General features: G+C 40.4%; 1 protein-coding gene across 5 annotated transcripts in view; it reads right to left on the reverse strand.

Annotated features, from left to right (window-relative positions):
* The window catches only part of LOC129770657 (protein unc-79 homolog), a 200,732-nt gene that overhangs the window by 95,188 nt on the left and 78,084 nt on the right, over positions 1 to 27,460 (reverse strand). For all 5 annotated transcript variants that reach the window (XM_055773614.1, XM_055773611.1, XM_055773610.1 and 2 more), the window contains 10 exons: positions 21,318 to 21,466; positions 20,494 to 21,261; positions 19,966 to 20,437; positions 19,244 to 19,734; positions 18,851 to 19,186; positions 18,614 to 18,792; positions 13,421 to 13,575; positions 13,034 to 13,365; positions 12,591 to 12,971; positions 12,294 to 12,472 (listed from right to left, as the gene is read on the reverse strand). In XM_055773614.1, coding sequence (XP_055629589.1) covers positions 12,294 to 12,472; positions 12,591 to 12,971; positions 13,034 to 13,365; positions 13,421 to 13,575; positions 18,614 to 18,792; positions 18,851 to 19,186; positions 19,244 to 19,734; positions 19,966 to 20,437; positions 20,494 to 21,261; positions 21,318 to 21,466 — 3,442 coding nt within the window. The remainder of the gene's footprint in view (positions 1 to 12,293; positions 12,473 to 12,590; positions 12,972 to 13,033; positions 13,366 to 13,420; positions 13,576 to 18,613; positions 18,793 to 18,850; positions 19,187 to 19,243; positions 19,735 to 19,965; positions 20,438 to 20,493; positions 21,262 to 21,317; positions 21,467 to 27,460) is intronic.

The following is a 27,460-nucleotide window of genomic DNA, read 5'->3' on the forward strand; positions in this document are numbered from 1 at the left end:
TTTTCCTCCTTTACCATGTCCAGACATGGGTGCTTGGGTTGGTTTGTTGATGTGTTGTGATGCGAACCGATGTGGTGTACGGTTTGAATGAGAATGATCGTTACGGCAGCGGAGCGGGGATTTTTAAGCTGACTGGCTGGCTCGAGAATTACGCATGTGTGAGACTGCGACCAATGTTTCGTTCATTTTTTTCTTTTTCCTTTCCAATCGTGCTTCATTCATTTCGCTGCTGCTCTGGTTGCCCGTTTTGGTCGGTACGATTTGAGGAGCACAAAATGAACCAATCAAAAATGGGCACATAGTGAATTTTGAGAATGCTTGATATTTCACAATTATTCAATTATTTATCTCAAGAAAAATGAAATGTTATTCGTTATGATAGATGCGTAGATATATTTCCTATCAATTGATGCAAAAACCTTTGCGATCTATTGAGAAATGCTCGAGTTATAAGCGTTCCAAATCTTGCATTTTTTCCTACTTGTTCAGTGCCTAGATTTCCATTTCACCCCCTATATCTTCCGGTTAGACGTAGTCCTACGTCAAAAGAAAATGTTTAATAGTTTTTATTTTAGTGTCTAAAATTTTCAAAAGGATCGGTCTACTGGGCGAATTTCTACAGCGTTTTTTCCGTGATGCAATTTGATGTGACACACCCTTTAATATATAAAAGAAATTATATTTCACTGAATATTTTCACTCGATATTTTTTTTAATAAGGCTAGGAACTCTCCTGTTTTTTTCATTTCTGTTAGAAACTACTCGAGAGCTTGTTGAGATTGGAGATTGGCACTTCTGAAACACGTTTGTCTACAACCATGCAGTCTCTATATAAAGAGTTTCGTCAACTTTTTGTTCACAATTTACGCAATTAGTATCGAGATGCTGTTCTTTTTTTTCTTTTTCTTTTTTTGCTCGGCAAAGCTGCATGGAATCAATCACCAGAATCACCGACGAAAGCAATAATTAAATTATTGGTTTTCCCTCCCCGAGCTAACCTAGAAAAATGTGGGAATTTTTCGTTGGTCGCCAATATGTAACAAGGCTCTGTTACGCCCTAGCTGCCCGCATGGACTCTGTGGTTCCTCTCAGGGTCGGCTCAATCACAGCCTATCTAGGTTAACCCGAAAGAGGTTATAAAAAGGGAAAACACACGTGTCTCTATTGTTTACGACGGCAATTTATTATATTTTTTATCCTAACCTTCCTATTTCCCTAGTTCCCTACTCTTTTTGTTTCACACGTTACTCACGGTGTTTGTGTATTATAGTGTCTGGGCCCGCTTCTGAATCCTTGCTCTGCTGTGGTACGGTTCCGGTCCGGAACATTATTCCGGTCACGATCCGCTGCTTCACTGGAGTATAATCTCAGTTCTTCTGGGTGGGTTCAGTGTGCTAGTGCACCTGCTCGTCCGATTTCCGCTCCTTGCCTGGTGTACAGGAGACGAGAAGTTGGAACCGGACTCGTGGAAAGCACAGGTCCTCACTGCTCAACCGATAGCAAAGCGATACAATTTTCGCTACAGAACTTCCTCCGTAAACGGGGACTTTTGTGCGGTTGGAACGGGAAGGAACGAGTGTTTCTGAGTACGTTCTGTTCGGTGGTTCAAGCTTAAGTGCCCCTCGAGCATGGCGGAACTCTGTCAAACCCGCCAAGAAATATTCGGGTCTGGTTACACCGACTATGGTACACTTTTGCCAACTGTTGCGATGTGGTTTGTGGCGTGTAGTGTTGTGTTGGCTGAACATAAATTCTAGTTTGTGTTGTGATAACCCTGTGCCGTCATTTTAATCTAGATAGCTTATATATTTTTTTTATAATCCTTTAAGATTTTATTTATTTTAGGTATATGTTTGTTTTTTAATATCCTTCGTTTTTTTGAATACTGGTGTGTTTGCCTCTGTTATTATATTCACTATTTGCCGTGGGAGGAGACAGATCCTCGAACAACCCGAGCGAACAAGGTGACTTGTCACAACCAATTAGAAGTGAATATATATATTTCCGTTAGGATAGGAGCTGAGATTTTTCAATTGTTCGATAGTTAGTTTCATAACATATATTATTTTATTCAATATAAAAAATTGTTATGGAGTGCCGAAATCGATTGACGCAAAAATTGCATCAATCCATCATGAAATGACTGAGCCATATGACCCACAGTTATCGCCTCTGAATCGGTTTCAAACAACAACAACCTTATAGAAATGATGTAGAAAATTACTTCGAAAATCGCTTCGGGTTGTATCCGAGACACGATCGCTTAGTACGTAGGACCACGCAATCTTTTTTGACGTAGGACTACGTCTAACCGGAAGATATAGGGGGTGAAATGGAAATCTAGGCACTGAACAAGTAGGAAAAAATGCAAGATTTGGAACGCTTATAACTGGAGCATTTCTCAATAGATCGCAAAGGTTTTTGCATCAATTGATAGGAAATATATCTACGCATCTATCATAACGAATAACATTTCATTTTTCTTGAGATAAATAATTGAATAATTGTGAAATATCAAGCATTGTCAAAATGCACTATGTGCCCATTTTTGATTGGTCCATTTTGTGCTCCTCAAATCGAACCGACTAAAACGGGTAACCAGAGCAGCAGCGAAATAGAATGAACCACGATTGGAAAGAAAAAAATGAACGAAACATTGGTCGCAGTCTCACACATGCGTAATTCTCGAGCCAGCCAGTCAGCTTAAAAATCCCAGCTCCGCTGCCGTAACGATCATTCTCATTCAAACCGTACACCACATCGGTTCGCATCACAACAACTCAACAAACCAACCCAAGCAGCCATGTCTGGACATGGTAAAGGAGGAAAAGTGAAGGGAAAGGCAAAATCCGGCTCGAACCGTGTTGATCTGGAGTTCCCCGCAAGGGTAGCTAGGCCGAGCGCGTTAGTACCAGTGCACCAGTCCACCTAGCCGGCGTTATATAGTTTCGGCCGCCGAAGTGATCGAGTTAGCTGGTAAAGCTGCTCGCGACGATAAGAAAACCCGCATTCGGAACAGAACACATTCGGTTCGGTGGACATCAAGACAACAGGCAGTTGCGGCGAGTGGCGAGTGGCAAACGCAATCGCAAAACGGCATCAGGTAGCAGAAGAAAAAAGTTTGTTCTTTATACACACTGCTTTGGTGGCAAATCCAGAACAAGGCGGCATCGAGGGCGTTCGAAATGGTTTTTTTCAAAACCACGAGTACTAAGTTTTCTAAATTTGAACCATTCCATAAAACAAGGCGCTTTTCAGGGCCATTAAACCTTCCAAAAAAGAGTTTAGGAAATACAGTTCAATGCTTTCTAAAACAATATCTAAAATAATAATAAAACACAAATTGATTTTTTCATAATTTGTTTGCCAGGATATGATGAGTATGTGAATTTGGCAGTTGTTCTGAGCTTATTGATTTTCACCAATTCTTAAATTGCTTCTAGATTGAAAGTACAGTAATTTACACTTATCTCGACATTTAGCTAATTGGTCGGACCAGTAATGCGACATATTTAGTTGGACATTTTTGTAAACATAGAGTTCGGGGTCCAAATTATGACCCCACATTGAAGGTCGACACTGTACCACTGTCATCGCAAATGTTCAATTACAGGTTAAAATTACCTCCAATCCGATACTGAGTGGTGGTAATGCGACGTGCCATTGAATGTAATTTACTGTAAAATATGTCACAAGCTGGATGGGAAGAAATTTTCCAACTGTGAAAGCTGTGGCGAGTGGCAAATGCAATCGCTAAACAGCAAGGTTTAGCCGAACAAGATGGGGATATCGAGTGATAACAAAACAATAAACTCTTTAGATTGAAGATAATTTTGTGATCCTGAAAAAGACCCTTTTAGCCTGCATGTGAATCCAACGAGCGAACAAACCGTAATGAATGTATTTTTTTTCTTCTTTCTTTGTTTTTAAGAGGCTTTAAACTTTGCAGTTCATTCGCCTCTACGTGTATTTTTTTGCCATCGCTCCCTTTTAACGCTCATTCGTTCGTCTCGTTGGACTCGCCCCTCTGGCTGAGTCTGCCGATTTGTCTCTATCCTGTGAGTGTGTACCGCTAGAGTATAAAACACGCGGACCCCAAAAAAATATCTTATTTTCTTTCAAACCGTAAACCCGTGTGGTTGTACGGCATCGGCATCGTGGACGTAACAAAGGAGGACAAGTTAAGGGAAAGGCAAAGTCTCACTCGAACCGTGCAAGTCTCCAGTTCCCTGTTGGTCGCATTCACTGATTGCTCGGCAAGGGTAACTAGGCCGAACGGATTGGTGCCGGAGCACCAGTATACCTAACATCGATTATAGAGTTTCGGCCGTCGGAGTGCTCGAGTTGGCTTGCAAAGCTGCTCACGACAATCAGAAAACCCGCATCAAGAACAGAGCAGCTTCGGTTCGGCGCTCATCAAGGCAACAATTAGTTTCAGTGAGTGGCAAAGTGTTTCTCCGGCACGTCGCATTAAATGTAATTTACTGAACAACATGTCACAAGCTGGATGGGAAGAAATTTTCCAACTGTGAAAGCTGTGGCGAGTGGCAAACGCAATAGCTAAACAGGAAGGTTTAACCGAACAAGATGGGAATATCGAGTGATAACAAAAACACAACACCAAAGGTTCTTTTCAGAACCATCAACATACTCATGAAGAGTAAACAGTAAACTAATCCATTTTTAAGGTAGATAGGTAGGTATTCACGTAGGAGAAGAAAATAAAACAATATATTTAAAATATATATTTAACAAAAGCTGTCCCCTTTGTATAGTCCTACGTCACTCCGGTTATGTCCCCGACATTACTCACCCGTCTTTCATTCATTCGGATATTATTCATCATTTCGGATATTATTTGCAAATGCGTTGAAATTCCATGAATAACACGTTAGTAAAAAGCTCCGGGGACCCTGCTATAGAATCATTTCGAGAAGCAACGATTCTTTCTTGCCTTTGCGAGAACAATACACTAATTGGTCATATGTCACAATTCGTTTATTTATATCAATGCACGCATTGTACTTTTAACACGAGACATCTTCCGCGCATCGCCAATCAACAAGCATTAAACACGTGTCTAACAGATACACATAGTTGCAGCGATAAAAATGAAACATCGAAACATACTTCATGTGAAATATTCGCTAGCGTTCACAGCTCGAGGGAAAACATAAAACACAAAACGAACTGGATAAGCGACCATTGTTGTTTCGGGCACAGAAATATTCTGAGAATTGTCCTCAGAGGATATGCAATACTCATACACCAACGACAGTTTACTCGCTATGCAAGGGTGGAATTTACTTCCCAAATATTCTCTTTTCGCTATCCCCCTTCGTTGTTTCTATTCTAGCGGTTGCATAAGTTGCCCGTTATAGACAGCTCTGTTCGGGAAAGCACATAAATGGACAGAACAAATGTATGGGAAAATGAGAATGCTTCTAATTTTCATCAATTTAAATCATATACAGTCTATGGGATTGTGATGTATAGTATATCAAACAAATCTTAGAAAATTTCCGATCCGATTGGTATGCAAATCGTCAAAATCCGTTCGCAGCAAAAATAGTTATTAACGTTAACTTTATTTCATAAAAAACGTGACCTGTTTTCTGATTTGGCGCCCTTAATGTAAGACGTAGTCCTATGTCAAAAGACAATTGATGACTGAGATTTCTAGACCGGAATCCGAACCATTCGTTCCGCAAACCTGAAAACATCAGCAGCTTTTGGACACGCAAAATAGCATTGTAGCTTGGAATGGTTACTGTTAGCTCGCTTGGATAGTCAGCAATACAATTAATTCTAACCATTCACTATTCATCACAAATACAACAAAATATATAAAGCAATAGCAAAAATGTGTAATGCAATGGTTTTGTATCACAACCACACATACAAATCTTTCTGATATTACATGGATGTTTGCACCGGTCAAATGACCCGTTGCGGTAGTTAGGGCAGATTACATATATTTCCCAGTAAGAAAAATAACAAGAGAGGAGTAAACACTGAAAAATACATTTGATGTATGTTTTAGGAAAAGTAGTGTAGGCAAATGATGTTGTGACAATGTAATTTTCAAGAAAATTTTGTCTAAAAGTTTAAAATGGGTCATTTGACGCCTCGTGGTAGGTTTACTGTTGAAAACGAAAAAAAATTCTAAGGGGTTGTATCTAGGACACGGCCGCGTATTTTCGACGTAGAACTACGCAATTACATTATGCAATCCACTTGTTTACTACTTTGAATATTATTTTAGAATGCATCGTTTTTTTTGTAATGGATTACGTTACAAATAAATTTTGATGAACGTCTCTTTACGTTTGATATGGTGGCTAGGATTATCAAAATATGTGAACGGAAGAATTGTCGAACGATCATTGTATTTTCCCTCTGGAATTATTGCACATCTCATGTTTACGTAGTTCTCAACCCGGGAAAATTCATTCATCTGTAGTATCTGAAATGAGGATTTTCTCAGTTTAAAAGCACGTTTTAGGGAAACTTATTCCGGTCTGCACAACGACAATCGAGTACAAAAGTACTCAACACCAAAAAATACCCCCGACTTGCATGTTTTGACAAAGCGGATACCCCCAGGCACATTAAATTTGAAGTCCGTGTTAGGGAAACACAGCTCTGTGGGAACCAAAATACCCCTGATTTGCGTGTATATTTGCAAAGCGGATTTCCACTAGTACATCGATTTTGAAGTCTGTGTTGGGGAGACCGTAAATCAGGCCAATCAAAACATGGCAGTTAGGGCGTTTAGATAACGCTTGACATTTTACAGTTATTCTATTGTTCATCTCATGAAAAATAATATATTATGAATTGTGATAGACGCTTGAAATATTTCCTATCAATTGATGCAAACATCTTTCCGATCTATTAAGAAATGTTCGAGTTATAAGCATTCGAAATACGGGTAGGGTTAGCACACAAATCGGCAGAACAAATGTATGGGGAAAAAATGCTTCCAATTTTCATGAATTTAAACCGTTTAGAGATTAGCGAATTGTAATGTATAGCATATAAAACAAATCTTAGGAAATGTCCGATTTAATTGATGTGCAAATCATGTGAATTCGTTCACAGAGAAAATAGTTATTATCGTTAGCTTTATTTCATAAAAACGTGAAATATGTTTTCTGATTTCGCACCCTTTCTGAAAGACGTAGTTCTACGTCAAAAATAGCATCTCTGATATCGAGATATGTAAATTATGTAAAAAAACTTCAGCTTTCAAGAAAAAAAATATATAGCGCCCTCTAGTCCAAAGCCATGAAAAGAACATAAAAAGGACTATAATTAATAATTACGAAAACAAAATCCATTTTTTTAATGGTTCAATAATTTTAATTAAAGGCTCATTTGCTTCAATTTGATATGTCGATCATTTAAACGGTTCAGGTTCAAAAGCTATGATTTAAAAAAAGTCATTTCAGGGAAAAAGTGGAAATAATTTTCCTAACCACCCTAAAATGGAAATGGTCACCCTAATGAAAAAATAAAAAATACGGATCTAATGTTTTGTGATAAAGAACAAAATTACCACTTTTCACGAAAATCTGAGAACCACTATATCAGTTTGGCATGGAATGGTTGTATATCTATATTTAGCATGATATGTGCGAGTGATGACTTTATTCCCACCAGGTGACCTGGTAAGCAAGCTGACCAGTCCAGAATCTGAAGCCCTTTTTCACTAAACATGACATAGCGATCCAGGTACTACGGATGAGAAAACTGTTTCGGGTTTGATATTTTTTCTTCAATTTGAATGTTCTATTACTTTAATTACCCCCCATGGGTAATATGAGACGAGTTGGCTTATTTTGTTCGATAAAACGAAAGAGATTATCCCTACACGCAGTGGCGTCGACGTCGATTTAACGAGGATAAGGAACCGAAGCGGCAGCAAGCTAAGGTGATGCAATCCGAGTCGGCCGCCGTCCCGCCTTCGGAAGCGGCGGCCTCTCGCAGGCAAACCTGTGTTCGACCGATTGGCCGGTTGGTTCGAAACATAGGAGACGATCCTTTAGTCAGGTGGGAATGGGGGGGAATGCTATACAAATGAAACACAAATTTCTGCATTACTCGGAAGTTAATCAAACAAACGAAACCAGATTTGGCATGTGGAGGTTTTAGGAGGCAATAAATGTTTCTATGGTAGTTAGACACTCCTCCTCCCTCTCTGAAGGGGGGCTGCCATACAAATAAAACACAATTTTTTGCATTATTCGGAAATTAAACATAATCAAGCAAATTGAGCCTAAATTGGGATGTGAGGGTTTTTGGGTACGAGAAATGTTTCTATAATGGTATGACATCCCTCCCTCCTCTGGAATGGAGAAGGGGTCCCATTAAAATAACACACATATTTCAACCAAACATATTCCAACCAAACATGACCATTTAATAAGTTTCGGAAAACTCAGAAAAATTGAAAAGTTCGAAAAATTCAATTCGCATATGTGCTACAATTACATATTGAGAAGCGTTATTAGTTCATTTGATGTTTGCGCTAACGAAATTGATCGTCGTGATAAAATGATTTGATAATGTGATAATACGCACTCCTATATTTTCTTCCATCCATATATATCCATATATATATATATATATATATCCATATATATATATATCCATCCATATATATATATATATATATATATATATATATATATATATATATATATATATATATATATATTTTATATATATAAAGGGTGTGTCACATCAAATTGCATCACGGAAAAAACGCTGTAGAAATTTAATTTTTAGGAATTATATCTTCAGCCTTCGCTTATAATCAGATAAGAGTGTATAGATCACGTTGGGCATGCTTCACTGTCAATTTTTCGGAAATTTGGAAAAATGTCGTCGAACGAAAAAGAGCGTCGTGAATTAATCCTGTGCACTCATTTCGAGAATCCGGAGTTGTCAAACGATACTTCGAGAACCTAACCATCGACCGGAAGGTGAAGAACGGCAAAAATGGATGCTCCGTCAGTGAAAAAGATCACAAGCGCGTAGTTAAGCAGTTTAGACGTGATCCGAGAAGTTCGGTCCGGGATGTCGCCAATAAGCTGAATTTGTCAAGTTCATTCGTCCAGCGGACCAAGCAGCGGGAGGGCCTGCGTACATACAAGGTTCAGAAGGCTCCTAACCGCGACGAAAGGCAAAACATGGTGGGGAAGACGCGAGCCCGTAAGCTGTACACCGAAATGCTGACGAAGCCGCATTGCCTGGTAATGGACGACGAAACCTACGTCAAAGCGGACTTTCGTCAGCTGCCGGGCCTGTTGTTCTTCTCCGCAGAGGACAAATTCAGCGTTCCGGAGGAGATTCGCAAGCAGAAACTATCCAAGTTTGCCAAAAAGTACATGGTGTGACAAACGATCTGCTCTTGCGGAAAGCGGAGCGCCCCCTTCGTGATGACCGGCACGGTAAACGGGCAGGTTTACCTTAAGGAGTGCCTACAGAAGCGCTTACTACCACTATTGAAGCAGCACAAGGGCCCGACCATCTTCTGGCCGGATCTCGCTTCGTGCCACTATTCAAAGGACGTGTTGGAGTGGTATGAAGCCAACGGGGTCACCTTCGTGCCAAAGGAAATGAACCCGCCCAACGCGCCGGAGCTTCGCCCAATAGAGAAATATTGGGCGATTATGAAGCAGGCCCTCCGGAAGAACCCAAAAGTTGTCAAATCGGAGGCGGACTTCAAGAGAAAATGGATTTATGTTAAAAAAAACTACAATCTGACGTTGTACAGAACCTTATGGACGGGGTAAAGAGGAAGGTGCGAGCATACGGGCTGCCAATGCCAAATGTTGTTTAATAGTTTTTATTTGACTGTCTAAAATTTTCAAAAGGATCGGTCTACTGGGCGAATTTCTACAGCGTTTTTTCCGTGATGCAATTTGATGTGACACACCCTTTATATATATATATATATATATATATATATATATATATATATATATATATATATATATATATATATTTCCAAATATATATATATATATATATATATATATATATATATATATATATATATATATATATACATATATATATATATATATATATATATATATATATATATATATATAAGTTAAAACCGAAACATCAGTCACTAACAAAGAAACACCACTCATATCGCACATCCAGCTGGACCCGATACCAATATAGTGTTTCTCTCCACTACACATCGGAAAATTTTTCGTAAAACTCTGAAGGAAGGTCGGAAAATTCGGAAAATTTAATTCCCACATGTTCGAAAATTACATCATAATAAGAGTTGTTAGTCCGTTCGATGTTTGTGCTATCGAAATTGATCTTTGTTCGTAAGTGGAAATGGAATTTCAGGCGAAATAACGCATTTCCATATCTTATATCTATATAAATAAAAATGTAAGACAAAATCTGTTGGTAATCGGAAAACCCGAAGAAGGGATGGTCCGATTTTAGCCTACTTTATTTTGTTGCATTCGTCTATTCCCGTAGATCAATATAGTGGAGAGAAAGGTCGGAAAACTTTCGGAAAATCCTGAAGAAAGGTCGGAAAATTCGGAAAATTTAATTCCCACATGTTCGAAAATTACATCATAATAAGCGTTGTTAGTCCATTCGATATTTGCGCTATCGAAATTGATCGTTGTTCGTAAGTGGAAATGGATTTTCAGGCGAAATAACACATTTCCATATCTTATATCTATAAATAAAAATGGAAGGCCAAATATGTTGGTAAGTGCAAAACCCGAGGAAGGAATGGTTCAATTTGAGTCATCTATTGTTCGCTGTATTCGTCTCTTCCCGTAGATCAATTTAGCGGAGAGAAAAATCGGAAAATTCGGAAAATTGAATTCCCATACGTTCTACAATTAGTTAAGCGTTGTCTATTTGTCTATTTGACGTTGGCGCTAACGAAATTGATTTTTGTTCGAAAGTGGAAAAGGATTTTCAGACGGAATAACGCATTCCTATATCTCCTATCTATATAAACAAAAATGGAAGGCCAAATGTGTTGGTGTGCCCTAAACCCGAGGAAGGAATGGTCCGATTTGAGCTGTCTTTATGTTGTAATATTCTCTGTATCAAACATGTATTCCATGCAACGGAGAATCATGTTATTTCCAAATGCTTGAAGAATCTTGAACGAGAATTGTGTCTGAAAATAATTTTATATTATGAGGACGAATTTTTGTACTAGACAATTTATAGTAAAAGGAAACTGTAGAGGGTCAAAGGGTAATCAATCAATGAAGAGTTCAGTAATTGGACTCACTAACGTTCACTTAGTAAGAAAACGTGGATGTTTGAAAGTATTCAAATAAAAAAATCTACTTTGGGCGGGACGAAGTTCGTCGGGTCAGCTAGTATATAAATAAAAATGGAACGCTGAAAAATCTTGAACGAGAATTGTGTCTGAAAATAATTTGATTTTATAATGACGAGTATTGGTAGAAGTACTAGGAATTTTAAAGGGTAGATTGAAAGATCAATCAATGAACAGTTTTGCGATTCGACCCATTAACGTGCGCTTAATAAGAAAACGTGGACGAAAAATAAATTTTGGGCGAGACAAAGTTTGCCGGGTCAGCTAGTGAATGGATATACTTCATAATACGTTATAAACTGCATTCACTTTTCATTATTTTGAAAAGGATTTTATTCAACGACACTATTTCTCAAATTGCACTACCCACGAAAAATACTTTTTGAATGGAAATGAACGTACGAGACAAATATGATCTTGATATAACACTGATCAGAAATAAATATACAAATACTTCCTAATAACAAAATTTGCGTATTATTCGATTATATCCTTCTTGCGGGTAAGTGACGCATTCGGGTAGATGTTACATTCGGGTAAAAGTTAAATTCGGGTAATTGCTACATTCGGGTAAATGTCGCATTCGGGTAAATGTAGCATTGGGGTAAGCGTCAGTTTGGGTAGATGTTACATTTGGGTAGCTGTCGCATTCGGGTATTTGTTACATTCGGGTGAGTGGAATTCGGGTGAGTGGAATTCGGGTGAATGTCTGTCGGGTAACTGTCGTTCGGGTGAGTGGGTTTCGGGTAAATGTGACACAATCGCAGAAACACCTCTACATTAATAAATAATTCATTATTCGGCATACACCATATACAGATAGCAAGGAGGGAAAAGGTGCAACCAACCCAATCAGACTTCCCTCCGGGAGCGCATGCTTCACTCGACACCACTGCCTACATGGAAGAAACAAAGTTTTTGTTGAGTGTGTAAAATAGCGTACCCTTGTTGCACAGATGATGGCGCATTGTTTAACCATGGTAGATATCTCGATACAGTACGACTGTCCTTTGAGTTTCCACGTGATAGTTCCAGAGCAAGGTACTGCGCCACAGCTCCTTTCAGCACTCCACCTAGAGTATCCTCGCTAAGCCCCGTAGTGATGGTTCCGGTTTTAACATTCTGTTGTGAAATGAGAAAAATACAATTTTACGTTTAGTGTTGTTAGTGTATGGATATTTTTTATAACGATGGTTTCTATGAGAGAGTAATAAAAGATTTAACGTCGGAAAATACTTGCCTTGATTTTGCTGAGCGTGTGGAAATCAGCGAGAAATTCTATCACATCATTCAAGTATGTCTGCCGCATGCACTCTGCTATATTACAGTTAAGTGAGAGCGTCGCATCCGGTAAATCGTTGATTACGCCTGGGAACATAGCACCGCCAGCGTCGTGTAACAGAATAGCAACTAATAACAAAAGGTTGTTGTCTGGAATACTCGTTTTGAATTTAAGTGCTTGTACGAGTTCAAATACTATTTGTCTACACAACTGCATTTTATCGCGTTCTTTTAAAAATGCTCGATTATTCAAAGAACACAAATCTACAATAATTTTGTGTGTAATTGGGATGTTTTGTATTGCGTAACTGAGGACTTTAGAAAACGGTTCCAGTACACTCTAAGATTATAGAAGTATATGAAGTATGTGTGATTTGTTCATAACATAATTAATTAAAGTACCTTGGAAAGCTGTGGGATTTTCAACATTGAAATCATAATGTGCAGTAAATGTTCCGGTTCATCTAAGCTTTGAAGTATGAAAATTATCCGTCGGATAAGGTTATCAATACCTTGTACCGCAATAGACCATGTGTTACCGCTGATATTATCAACTGGAACACATTGAAGATACTCGGATAAGTTTCTGAGTATAATGGATAGCATATCAGCCGGTAGAGTTTTTTTAGAGTTTAGGGTTTCTGTCAAAAGTTGCACAGGACTAACTGGACTCAGGTCGTTGAAATCATTGAGACTAATGACAATACTCTTGAAGAAGTTTCTGCGCACGGTCTCTGTTAAAAATATTATATTAATTTATTATTATAATATTTATTCGATGGTTCGTACCATTAGCCTGTGAAAGAAATATTTGATAAAATACTCCGTTAGGAGACAATTGATGCAAAACGCAACGTATGAACTGATGTGCTACTGACATTGACCCTCCTGGTAGGTGGGTTGTACTTTCACATTGCCACGGATATGTTGAATGAAGAGCCACCCTAAAAATGATAAGAACAAGAAAACACTCTTACACTGAAATGGTATACATTAGGATCTTAGGAAAAAACTTCGGCCAGACCTCGGGAATTCAGCCCAAATTTTATAATTAGTTCTATAGATTTTGATACCGAATAAAGTGTGATACACATGCAAAGTCAATGTTAACGTAAGTTCCCGACCACCTCGCTCGTTGGGTTCCTCTTCTTCTTCTCATCCTCACTGGAGTCGCTGCGAACACCATCGACGCATCTTTACGGGCCTGTTGTCTGGCAGTCTTGCAACATGTTCCGCCCATGGCACGCCTTGCAAACTTTCTGTATTTATCCTCCTTTTCAACACTCCGTTTTCCTGTACAGCGTTTTCCTGTACAGCTACCTCAGTGTAAAAACCAACCGGTATGAATCCGACCTGACTTCCCACAAATCTGTTTATTATAGGCGATAGACGGGATATAATTTTATAGGCACCATTCAGGATTGTGATAGCCCGGTAGTTCTCATAATCCACATTGTCGCCGAGGCCATTAGTTTTTTGAAGAACTTCCTCGATTTTCGAGAATCATGAAGCAGCTCTTTCACTTCACTCACTCTGTCTCAGGTGGCGGATATTTTTCCTAAAGAAATGATGTTTTTGTTGCTTTGCTTCTGTAACCGTTTGTTACAGTTTGGTTAGTGTTTTTTTTAGTTTGTTGTTGTTTTGAAAATATTGTCATCTTTTTGTAAACTTTTAGTAGGGAATATATTTTGTTAAGTGGGGAAGTAAATGCAATGTATTCTTTTTTTTGGAAAACCGGGTGAACGGTGGCGTGTCGATATGGCAGAACACAGCTTAGATTGCGAGAGAGAGAGAGAGTCAGCGATGAATTGCATAAAATGGACGCTGTACCCCGAAAAATGCAATGAGAAGTCTCGAGGAAGAATCTGCCATCAAAAACGGGGCTTTTTGGATTCAGGCGCGGTGTGTGACGGACGTTTGTTTAAGAGTTCTGTCGAATAGTTGAGACATAGTTACCTTGACGAACTCCCGGTTGACCGGCACGCCATTCAGCCTATTGGACCACTACTACGCCTAACCGTAGAGGACCAGTGTGCACCCTCTGGTCAGGTTGACCATAAACGTTAAGGAGGGCCCATCTCGGCGGTGCCACTCCGGTGTCGTCCTGTGCCTGTCAATAGCCGTCAAGGAGAGAAGACGCTGAGCAACGGTCAACTGTCCACGTGACAGCCTGCCATGGACTCCGGCGCAGCCTGGCTTGCAGCAGAACAACCAACCACAGTAGCGTCCGCCATCCGTCTCTCTCGCCACCGTAGAACAACCAAGGACAGCCAGAATCGTTAGCAAATAAAACAAAAGTTGTTCAAGAAGAAGGTGAGAGTATTGGTTGGTCTCGAAAAATCGGATTATCCCTGTACCAGATTCCATCCGTGTATCATACGAGTATAAAACGGCAACCGTTAAGGCTATACTCATGTTTATCGCTTGCGGTTTTTTCGTTAGGCTTTGGGCGTTAGGCTCTTATTCCATTGTTTTGAATTCCCGCCGCAGTATTGTAGTTTCCGGTACTGAATAAAACACAGAAATTTGATCACGTTCCTCTCAATTCGCGAGTTTGGTATATTATTAAGAGTAAATCCCCATTTTATCCCGTCAATTTGTTCAACACAACGTATTCGGGTCCTATACCGCAGTTTAAGTGGATGAGTAGCAACTATCATCATTGGATAATTGTCGTTCCCACGCTCCCACGTCATCCCGATATTCACTGAACGGACTTCCGATTACCTGCAATTTGGATAGCGTCAAATCCCCATCCCCTGTGTCGACACTCCGGAGGCTGTATCCAACAAATATTGTCTTTTTATTTGATCGCGAAGCCCCTCCAATTACCCAGTAGTAAGCCGACCCTGAGTCCCAGTTCGAGGGGTCTCTTGCTGCTGCTGAGATTTCCGGGAAGACACAGTAAATAGAAACACTTCAGTCGGTATCGTTCAACGTTTTGTGGAGTCGCTGCTTGCAGCATGACGGTGCGTGCTGTATCCTTCTCGCTCAGAAGCACTCGGCACTCGTCTTCAAACAATTCATTTCGTTGTCCACGTTGCTCATACTCGATGACGGTCACTTCTGTGCTGCTAATTCCAGGTGTAATGATATTTTAGGCTGGAAGAAGGTGCTACATGTGGCCATGCTCTTGGAGGCAGCAAATTCGATAAGTCTTAAGCCATTTTCGTTGGTTCGCGGTTGGGCGATGAACCTACCAATTACTTTTTTCTGAGTTTCAATTTCTAGTCTGTCTTCTTTGATTAGGATTAGACCAAACAGCCTCCCATTCATTCCGCGCGGCGAGTGACGTTAGATTCCTGCATTCCTGTAGGCGAATGATGTGACTATAGTTTGTCACTAAGTGAGATTTGAAGCCGTGTCCTCATATGCTATCGACTCGGGTATCAAAAAGGAGCTAAAAAGTAAGATCGCTCCCAGAATTAAGTGATGAACTTTGCTATCTTACGTCACTTCCGACGCAGAATAAAGGGGCCTATCTGGAATTTCCTTGTGAATTTTCCTGTGAGTTCCATTTTTACGGATGAATTGCAGAGCCTGCACCAACCCCTTGTCTCACCGGAGAACCATCATGCACAGTTATGTTCAGAGTCCTACGCTAGCACGAGGGCAATGATCAGCCACGTGAAAACCACTTGACGAATGAATGAATGAATTTTCTTTTCCAATAAACCAAAAAGATTGTAGATAACGGCTAAATGCAATTAAAGGCAATTGCAATGAACAAAGATGGAATCCTGGAATTGATCAACGCCTTCGAAATCGAATTGAAATTTCAACTAGCGTACGAATACGAGTTTGAGTGAATTTTCATACATTCGCTAACCTACAATCATATTTTCGTGAAATAAAAAGCATCTTTCTAGACACAGATAGCATACGTTTTAACTCTCATGTAACATTATGACTTTAGCTTGTTTTCGCTTGGGTGCAGTTAAGGAGGCCAGCTAAAGAACAACAAAGCAGCTGGTAAGGATGACCTCGTAGCGGAGTTCTTCAAGGGAGGTCCGGTAAAACTTGTAGAGTGTATGCACCGGTTCATAATTAGAATCTGGGACACAGAATAGATACCGGAGGAGTGGAACGGGGTAATCTGCCCCATCTATAAAAATGGTGACAAGCTAGATTGTGGGAACTATCGTGCCACCACAGTCCTGAATGGTGCCTACGCAATTCTGTCTCAGAACCTTGTTCGCCTTCTATCGCCAATAGTAAGTAGATTTGTGGAAAGTCATCAGGCCGGATTTTTGCCCAGTTGCTCGACGACGGACCAGATTTTTACACTACTGCAGATCCTCCAAAAATGCCGCGAGTATCAGGTCCCTACGCACCACATTTCCGTTGATTTCAAGGCCGCATATGATACAATCGACCGACGACACTTATCGAGAATCACGGACGAACACGGGTTTCCCCGAAGCTGACAAGACTGATTCAGGCAACTATGAACGGTGTGCGGTGCAGTGTGCAGATCTCATCGTTTGAGACTCACAGGGGACTTCGACAAGGCGTTGGACTCTCCTGTCTGGTGTCCAACGTCGCGCTAGAATTTGTTATGCGGAGAGCGGGCTTCAACATGCGGGGCACGATTTTCTACAAGTCTAGTCAGTTTATCTGCTTCGCCGACGACGTGGACATAATCGGAAGAACAAATACGACGGTAGCCAACTTGTATACCCGAATGAAACACGAAGCAAGGTTGATTGTGCTTGGGATCAATGCGTCTACGACTAAATACATGCTAGCAGGAGAGGCTGCTCGTAACAGAATTCTTCTTGGTAGTAGTGTTGTGATCGACGGCGATGAGCTCGAGGTGGTTGAGGAATTTATCCACTGTTCTGAATTATATTTCGGACAACATCATATTTCGGACGCTTTGCTTCAATATCTTGAAATCCTTAATGCACTGATGATATAACTATAAAATTAACATCACAATTGCTTCTTTAGAGTAATTCTCATATGAAATGATAGTGAAACATCATTTCATATGAGAATTACATTTGAATTATAACATAATCGGCAAAAATCTGAAAACACTTCTCATTATCGTTTGTGTTTGACGTTTGCTTCGCGGGAGCACTTAGAATTTACCCCTTCATAAATATTTAAATTTCTCCTGTGTTTCATCAGTTCACATCATCGTTAACAGTTTACTGTGATTGCTTGGTAAGTGTTTTACAGTTGACTATAAAATATAATCAAGTGTAATGTAGTTTTCGTCCAAAAAAATTACAACATAAAGTGTCTGAAATTTGATTTAGTGTCCGAAGTTTGATTCCTATTCGATTCATTTGAGAAGCCTTTTATTCGATGATTTTTTTATGTTTTCAATCAAATATGTACCGTTGATAACAACTGACAACAACAACAGCCGTGAAATCGAAGACTCACAGTCAATGGAAGTCGTGCAGCAAATTCTGAAAGTCCTATAAATTCCGACCCCGTACGAAATTTACCGTGTACAAATTCCTAATTCGACCGGTTGTTCTCTATGGGCATGAATCATGGACGATGTTTGAAGAGGACTCGCAAGCACTTGGTGTTGTCGAACGCCTAGTGCTCAGAACAATATACGGTGGTGTAGAAGGAGAATGAACCAGGAACTGATGATGAAGATGGTGTTTGCATCGAATCCGGTACGAATAAGAAGGAGAGGAGCTCACCGAAGGAGTTGGTTGGACCAGGTGGAGTAGGATTTGGCAAGAATCGGTGCGGTCGGGAGTTGGAGAACTGCAGCCATGGATCGGATTTATTGGCGAAAAATTGTGAAGAAGATCTAATATCTCAATGGGATGTAGTATCTTTATAAATAAATTATAGAAGGCTTAAAAGATTCAATAGGTAAATGAACAGTTTGTTACGATTCACAGAAATGAATCGATTTACTCAGTTCCAGTTTAGGCAATTACACACAATCGTTTGAATAAGTTGACAGCGATTGTTTTGAAACATGTATTTGAGAAGAGTTTGGCATACCTCGACACAATAGTTAAAATTTCTGGTAGAAAAGGTGCTGCCAACGTGGGTTCTCGGTGTATGAATGTACTAAGTAGTACCAACATAATTCCCATCTCCTCGTCTGTGTATTCCTCTTTGATAGCACCACATTCTGAACATCTTTCGCATACACATTCATCCCCGATTCTTGAAGCGCTCTGTAATCAATATATATCATCCAATATTTGTTAATAAAATATAAAAGGGACAGCGTACAGGTTTCTCGAAGTTCAAATTATTTCCTAGGTTAGCATCCTCTCTATCAGAATCGTCCCTATTGGAAGGAATCCAATTCCCAGCGTATCCCATTCTTATTTCGTTGTTACTGATTGATCCGATCGCAAATGGTCCAACTTTCCGTAACCGCTGTCTTGGCTGTTTACCTATATTTTCACGATTTGATGTTTCATTTTTGGTATCGTTTGGCACATTTCTTGTATTGTGTACATCTGGTACTTGAGATGGGTATTCAAGGGCTACTTGCTTGATTAATTTACGCGGTGAAGTTCCTTGACTACTAATGACCACATCATTCTTATTACCTTCAAGACTCTGTAAATACAACCATACACTATTATTTCTATCGATCGATGGCAACTCAACGCTTACGTCTGATTTATTGAAACTGCCATATTTTAAATGATTAATGGCAGGAATTGTGAGAACTTCTCTGACTTTATCAACTAACGCGGAAATCCCTTCGTTGCCATGTTGTCCAATAGGTAGCAATCGTTCAGGCGTCGGAATTTCCAGTTGGGCAATACTTTTCGGGCTCAATTGGCTCTCTTCTGTTTCTGCTGAGGGTGATATCATTAGATTCATTTTGGAAAGGGGGGTTTCTGGTGAAGCATAGTTGAGTGAATCCTCAAAGTGTTTGACATGATTTTTGTGAAAATTTTTCGATACTTCATCTCCTATACACTGAGGGGTACCATTATTTGATATTGGTGTGCTAGCTGGTGTTAGACTTGGTTCAATTATTCGTTTTTGTCGCCCAAGAGCTTTTTTCGTTGGCGATATTGATATTTCCTCACTCCAACTCGATGAATCAATTTGACTCGTTTCTGGCTTGCTACATTGGATGTTGTTCAATTTATTCACTGTAACGAATATAAGATCTATAGTTGTGCGGAAAACATGTACTTTTTTAATTTGTTAGTTTTCTGGATTTGGGTTGGAAACCTATGAACTATATATGAGTATCAATTATAAAATTAGCTTATGAAATTACGCAAATAACCGAGAGAATGTGTCAGAATAATCCCTAAAAATGTTGTTAAGCACTCGATACGAATTTAATAAAGGTATCACTCTAGATAGTGGGAGCTTACCAGTTGATTTTGTTGGTTGTTGTGCAGAACAACTAGACAATTCCAACACAGTCACATCTTTTGACTTGGTAATAGGACCCGACACGTTTTGAGTTACTACAATCGCTTTTTGTACGTTTGCCGAAGGATTGAGTATAGCTTGAGCTTTCGGTTGGCCAAGCATTGAAGATGTTACCATCATTCGGACGCCTTCCTGAACGGAACATTTTTGTGTGGACACCATTTTTTGGTTAATTGCTGTGTTTTCACTCTGATCTGCAGAAAAATTGTCGTTTCCACTAGAAGATATATTTTTTTGTAATTTCCTAGATAACTCTAACTTGTTATCCTTTTCTCCTGTTGTTATAGTTGATATTACGACTTGTGCTGTTGTTAAATTCGCGGTTGTCACATGACCAGTTTTTTTTCGGCCCAGTTCTGACTTCATTGGAGCACAGACGTCATCAAAATACATTGTATCATCAAATGAACCCTAGAGTGGATTAGAAATTCAATGAATTTAATTTATTCAATTTTGATCGTGAATACCGGTGCACTGCTTCCTTGTAGTGTGCTATCGGAAAGATCACTTTCTGGAATAGCCACTAGTTCTGATTCTGTATCGTCAGTTTCCAAACTTGAATCGGGATATTTTTTAAATCCCAAAGTGTTTGACTTCGACGATTTTTGCTTGGAAGAATGATAGTGTCCATGAGAAGGTCCTTCCGATGGGAATAGAGGACTTGGCGGTGGAGTTTCGTGTAGTTTATCTTCTTGTTCTGCAGCCAGTGATGGCTGACTGAAATCTCGCGAACGTGTTATCGGCATATCCATCACCACAGTAGCAGGTATTCTTCGACATTGATGAAAATGTGAGTCCAAAGAATTGATAACAATTTTTACCATGTTTTGCATTTGATCTGAATGAGATGGTTGATTATATTGGTACTTATAAAGTATGACTAACAAGGACATCATCCAGCTACGTCTTACGTGACTTTCCATGTACCATAGGGAGAAATTGTGTACTATATTAGACATCGACTCAGTGCCAGATTGTAATAATCCATTTCCTTGATTTGGGGCATATAGCATCACTTGCATAATTGTGGGTAGCAACAACCATCCCATCATATAATTCTGATCTAAAACTTGTGGTAAATTGGCAATAAACGAATTGAATACAGGGGAGGTTCGTAATCTTGCAGGAGGGATGTGGAAAATCTTTTCAGTTTGATTGTATCCAAGAAGAAGATAAAGATGACGTAGGACAATAAATTGCTGTTTGACCGTTGGTTTTTCATCAGTTGGATAAGCCTGGAATGGAAGATTAATTTAGTTTTTGCAATGGGTAAAAAGGCAAGCAATATTACGAGATCTGCACGTGACATAAATTGCATCAATAGAAAAACTAACAGATGAATCGTTTCCTTATCTGCTTCTTCTAAGTCTATTACACGGTAAAGGCTTCCCGACATATTCAAATCATCGCCTTGTCCTCCGATTGAATGAATATGACCATCTATAATATAAAATAATGAAAACTTTAATTGTGCAACCTATAAATAATATGAAAAAATCACTAGATAATTTTCTTCTTGTAGAAGTACGGCGATTGCAGAAAGCCCCGACAGTGATTACCAGGCGACACTGAACAAGGAAACTGGAGAATACCACATGGGCTTAAAAGTCCCGGGATTTCTAATGAAAATTATCGTTTTTTGGGCAGGGGTGAGTTTCCAACATTTCGATTCCCTTTCTGTAGTACGAAATGTCTAAGTCTTCGAAATATCACACAGTTGATTTCGACGCTTTTTCTACACGCTCCTCGATAAGTTATAATTTCATTGCGAAAACATAATCGTTTCGCTAAAAAATTGTGCAATCATTAGAACGCGATTCCTGTGAAAACATTTGTTATAATATCAACCGGAATCTGTACGCGATAATATCACTAATTACGGTTTTCAACATCGTTCAAGTGTCACACAGTGCCATTGTACCCGCTTAAGCCAAGCAAAGCTAAAGCGTACAAAAGAAATAAAACTCAGTTGTGATACCCGATTTCACCTTTCTAGTGTGTGAGAATGGCAAAGAGATGCGAAGCAAACCCTTGCTTTACAGCATCTGCTCGAAGCAGCAGAATCGCCTGTTGGAAATGCGACAAGCCGTACCATCTCAAGTGCGCCGGAGTCTCGGGCAACCAGCAGAAGATAATTCGCGATTGCTCCGGTGCAGAATGGCTATGCGTACATTGTCGCAACTCTAAAGATAGCATCGATCAGCAATCTACAGTGTTAACCCAAATAAACGAACGCCTCTCGTCCATCATTCGGCTTATTTATGCACAGGTTGATGTGATTCGCTCCCTCTGTCGTGCATACGGCCAAAATCTGCCACGCTCGAGCTGCTGTAACCACATCGGGCCTCGGGCCTCCAATTCAGCTCCTGTTCTATTTTCATCACGTACAAAAACCACCACGCCTGGCACTCGGAACAACAACTCAGTTCAGCCGATTTTGTCCACTGTCAATGGTAAGACTCCTGCTAGTATATGTCCGGCCGTAGCCAGGCAAGATACTACACCACTGATTTGTGATTCCATCATGCAGACATCACCTGTTCCAGCTCCCCCGTCAATTGTTACCAACCTTGTGAAAGATAAGAGACCTGCCAAAGATGATTGACGTGAATGGATTGGTGCTATTTCGTCAGCGTCATCACAGCCTCGCAACATTTATAGCCAACGCCCAGTGGCCTCAACGAGTTCAACTGTTCCAGCATCCACCACACAACTACCCAGATCAAGACGTCAGCAGATCATATTGAGTGATCACCACCCTACACCTCAATCGACGAGAACTCAAGGGTTAGTAGTTAGCTCTGAGAACATAATATTATATGTTTCTGGAAAATGCAAGTATGAACCAACCCTGGTTAGGTGCCACAAACTACTACGTCAAAAAAGAGAGGATAGTAGACCGATAACTTTCCTGTCATTCAATTTGAATGTGCCTGAATCGTTGGAAAGCTTTGTCTGTTCCATGAACTTTTGGCCTGCTGGTGTTTCGATCAATCTTTTTGACGTAGGACTACGTCTAACCGGAAGATATAGGGGGTGAAATGGAAATCTAGGCACTGAACAAGTAGGAAAAAATGCAAGATTTGGAACGCTTATAACTCGAGCATTTCTCAATAGATCGCAAAGGTTTTTGCATCAATTGATAGGAAATATATCTACGCATCTATCATAACGAATAACATTTCATTTTTCTTGAGATAAATAATTGAATAATTGTGAAATATCAAGCATTGTCAAAATGCACTATGTGCCCATTTTTGATTGGTCCATTTTGTGCTCCTCAAATCGTACCGACCAAAACGGGCAACCAGAGCAGCAGCGAAATAGAATGAAGCACGATTCGGAAGGAAAAAGAAAAAAATGAACGAAACATTGGTCGCAGTCTCACACATGCGTAATTCTCGAGCCAGCCAGTCAGCTTAAAAATCCCCGCTCCGCTGCCCTAACGATCATTCTTTGTGTGGACACCGACTGGACAACATCGTTGCTGGACGAGCTGGACGGCGAGGGATCGAGTGCCTTTCTCAAGGCAAGAGGGCGGAGGTGGTAGCGCTGGAGTAGAGTAATAGAGTAGAGTAGAGTTTTCAAAGGGCCTTTCTCAAGGCGAGAGACGAATGAACTGCAAAAGTTTAAAGTCTCTATAATACAAGACCTTCCTTCCTTCCTTCCGTAACGATCATTCTTTGTGTGGACACCGACTGGACAACATAGTTGCTGGACGAGCTGGACGGCGAGGGATCGAGTGCCTTTCTCAAGGCAAGAGGGCGGAGTTGGTAGCGCTGAAGTAGAGTAGAGTAGAGTTTTCAAACGGTCTTGCTCAAGACTAGAGACGAATGAACTGCAAAAGTTTAAAGTCTCTATAATACAATACCTTCCTTCCTTCCGTAACGATCATTCTCATTCAAACCGTACACCACATCGGTTCGCCTAGCAGGCGACATATAGTTTCGGCCGCCGATGTTATCGAGTTAGCTGGCAAAGCTGCTCGCGACGATAATAAAACCCGCATTCAGAACAGAACACATTCGGTTCGGTGGACATCAAGACAACAGGCAGTTGCAGCGAGTGGCGAGTGGCAAACGCAATCGCAAAACGGCAGCAGGTAGCATTAGAAAAAAGTTTGTTCTTTACACAATCTGCTTTGGTGGCAAATCCAGAACAAGGCGGCATCGAGGGCGTTCGAAATGGTTTTTTTCAAAACCACGAGTACTAAGTTTTCTAAATTGGAACCATTCCATAAAACAAGGCGCTTTTCAGGGCCATTAAACCTTCCAAAAAAGAGTTTAGAAAATACAGTTAAATGCTTTCTAAAACATTATCCAAAATAATAATAAAACACAAATTGATTTTTTCATAATTTGTTTGCCAGGATCTGATGAGTATGTGAATTTGGCAGTTGTTCTGAGCTTATTGATAGTTGGGGACTTTCCTGATTATTCAATTTTCACCAATTCTTAAATTGTTTCCAGATTGAAAGTACAGTAATTTACAATTAGTTCGACATTTAGCTAATTGGACGGACATGTAATGCGAAATATTTAGTAGGACATTTTTCCAACTGTGAAAGCTGTGGCGAGTGGCAACAAATCGCTAAACAGGAAGGTTTAGCCGAACAAGATGGGAATATCGAGTGATAACAAAACAATAAACTCTTTAGATTGAAGATAATTTTGTGATCCTGAAAAGGACCCTTTTTAGCCTTCATGTAAATCCAACGAGCGAACAAATCGTAATGAATGTATTTTTTTTGCCATCGCTCCCTTTTAACGCTCATTCGTTCGTCTCGTTGGACTCGCCCCTCTGGCTGAGTCTGCCGATTTGTCTCTATCCTGTGAGTGTGTACCGCTAGAGTATAAAACACGCGGACCCCAAAAAAATATCTTATTTTCTTTCAAACCGTAAACCCGTGTGGTTGTACGGCATCGGCATCGTGGACGTAACAAAGGAGGACAAGTTAAGGGAAAGGCAAAGTCTCACTCGAACCGTGCAGGTCTCCAGTTCCCTGTTGGTCGCATTCACTGATTGCTCCGCAAGGGTAACTAGGCCGAACGGATTGGTGCCGGAGCACCAGTATACCTAACAGCGATTATAGAGTTTCGGCCGTCGGAGTGCTCGAGTTGGCTTGCAAAGCTGCTCAAGACAATCAGAAAACCCGCATCAAGAACAGAGCAGCTTCGGTTCGGTGCTCATCAAGGTAACAATTAGTTTCAGTGAGTGGCAAAGTGTTTCTCCGGCACGTCGCATTAAATGTAATTTACTGAACAACATGTCACAAGCTGGATGGGAAGAAATTTTCCAACTGTGAAAGCTGTGGCGAGTGGCAAACGCAATAGCTAAACAGGAAGGTTTAACTGAACAAGATGGGAATATCGAGTGATAACAAAAACACAACACCAAAGGTTCTTTTCAGAACCATCAACATATTCATAAAGAGTAAACAGTAAACTAATCCATTTTTCAGGTAGATAGGTAGGTATTCACGTAGAAGAAGAAAATAAAACAATATATTTAAAATATATATTTAACAAAAGCTGTCCCATTTGTATAGTTCTACGTCACTCCGGTTATGTCCCCGACATTACCCACCCGTCTTTTTTTTAGAGCGATCAGCAACTCGGGCTCGTCGCAACCCCACCACTCCTCTAACACAAAACCAACACAAATTCCAAGAAGAATATCAACAACTCCCAATCGGATCTCCTGCTCGATTGCTACCATCAACCAACCTAGAAATGCAGCATGCAGCAGCTCTCCCTCGATCACGCTTCAGAAACACCAAACCGGATGTTGAATCATCAACGCGTCGCTGTTTTTGGTAGACGGTCAGCAAACGCGGCACCCATCGCGCGGATAGCTTTTTCATTCCAAAATGTCTTTCAATGTATCCCACTCGTTCTTTTGAAATGCCTACGGCCTCAGCTAACCCGCGTAACTTCACTTTACGATCGTTCCAAGCGAGTCGATGCACTTGTTATACGATTTCTGGATTCGTAGCCTCTTTTGGCCGTCCAGAGCGAGGTACATACGATATTCCACTTTTCACATTTTCTACACAAATGCTCAGGTAGTGACACTTAAACAACTGTAGTTTGTGAAAAAATAGACGAAATTTCATGAAACTTCACACATAAGCTAGTGACAAATGAACCTCTCGAAATAAATCTTGTTCTTTTTTTAGTGGCGCTATCTATCGAAAAATCCCGGGACATTTCAGTCCATGTAGTATAGGAGGTGCTGACAATTTCATTAATATCCCGAAATGATATACCTAAGGCCCATTGGCGTAGCGTGACCGGGTGACACACGGGGCGGGTCAATAGGGTGTCAGGCCTCCAAACTTATCTAAACATAAAACGTATTTACATATAGAATGCCGCAATGTGCTGTTTGTGTCGAGCTTGGAAATTAATTTCCCAAAAAGAACCGGAAGCTGTTTCCGAATTCAGCGGATATATTTGCAGTCCTATGAAGAACGTGTCGGTGTCCGGTTATCGCTATTTTATGACCGTCATCGACTGTGTCCGATTCAATGTCCTGTATCTGTTGCGCATGAAGGAAAAAGATTCATGATTAACCGCAAACTCATTGATCGCGATCTCTACAGTTTGGGATTAACGATGAATCCTCCCGCTTCCCACTAAAATGATGTTCTCTTGATTTATTTGAGTTAATCAATACATCGCTAGGCTGAATCTAGATGGGAGAGTCGAGTGATTCTTTCCACTTGGTTTGTGTCCACATCGCAGCAGTAATTTGTTCCACGATGACAAGCGTCTCTAGGACTAGGATTAGGTTGGATGAAGAGATGTTCATGAAACAGCCCTCTGGTTACAAAACTGGAAACCGAGCTAATATGTGTCGTTTCAAGCGGAGGGCTTACACAAGTGGCCCGTGTCTGGATCAAAACGGTCGACAATGTGTTCAAGCAAGCTGGATTCGTGTAATCGTCCGCAGATGGGTGCCTCTACGTTCAAACGAGACAGAGACTCGTTTGAACGTAGAGTCTCGTAGAGACGTAGAGTCTCTGAAAGTCTCGTACCGAGACTTTCAGCCGTAGGCTGGTTCATCTCTTGGCAGGGACGACAGTCATTCATCCTTATTTACTCGGACGATCGACATCCTCGTGCCATGTTCCAGGGAGTCTGAATTCGCAGAGGTAGTTGCTTACCTTCAACGATGCTTCATGCCGACTGTGTGGGGAGACGTCAAAAACTTCGTTGGGATCAAGGTAAATAAGCACTGTGACGGATATCTTATTATTCAGCTATTGTATATTGAGAAGTTGACTACAAGGTTCGGCTAGATGGATTCGAAAGGTTCGAAGATCCCGATGGACCCTGGACACCAACAAAAGGAGGAGGACTCGGCTGTACCAAAGCCTGTAGGTGGTTATTTTGCGTCCGCATGTTTCGATCAGCACGTCAATTCTAGAAC

This window comes from Toxorhynchites rutilus, chromosome 2, assembly GCF_029784135.1.
Source record: "Toxorhynchites rutilus septentrionalis strain SRP chromosome 2, ASM2978413v1, whole genome shotgun sequence".
Classification (NCBI taxonomy): Eukaryota; Metazoa; Arthropoda; class Insecta; order Diptera; family Culicidae; genus Toxorhynchites; species Toxorhynchites rutilus.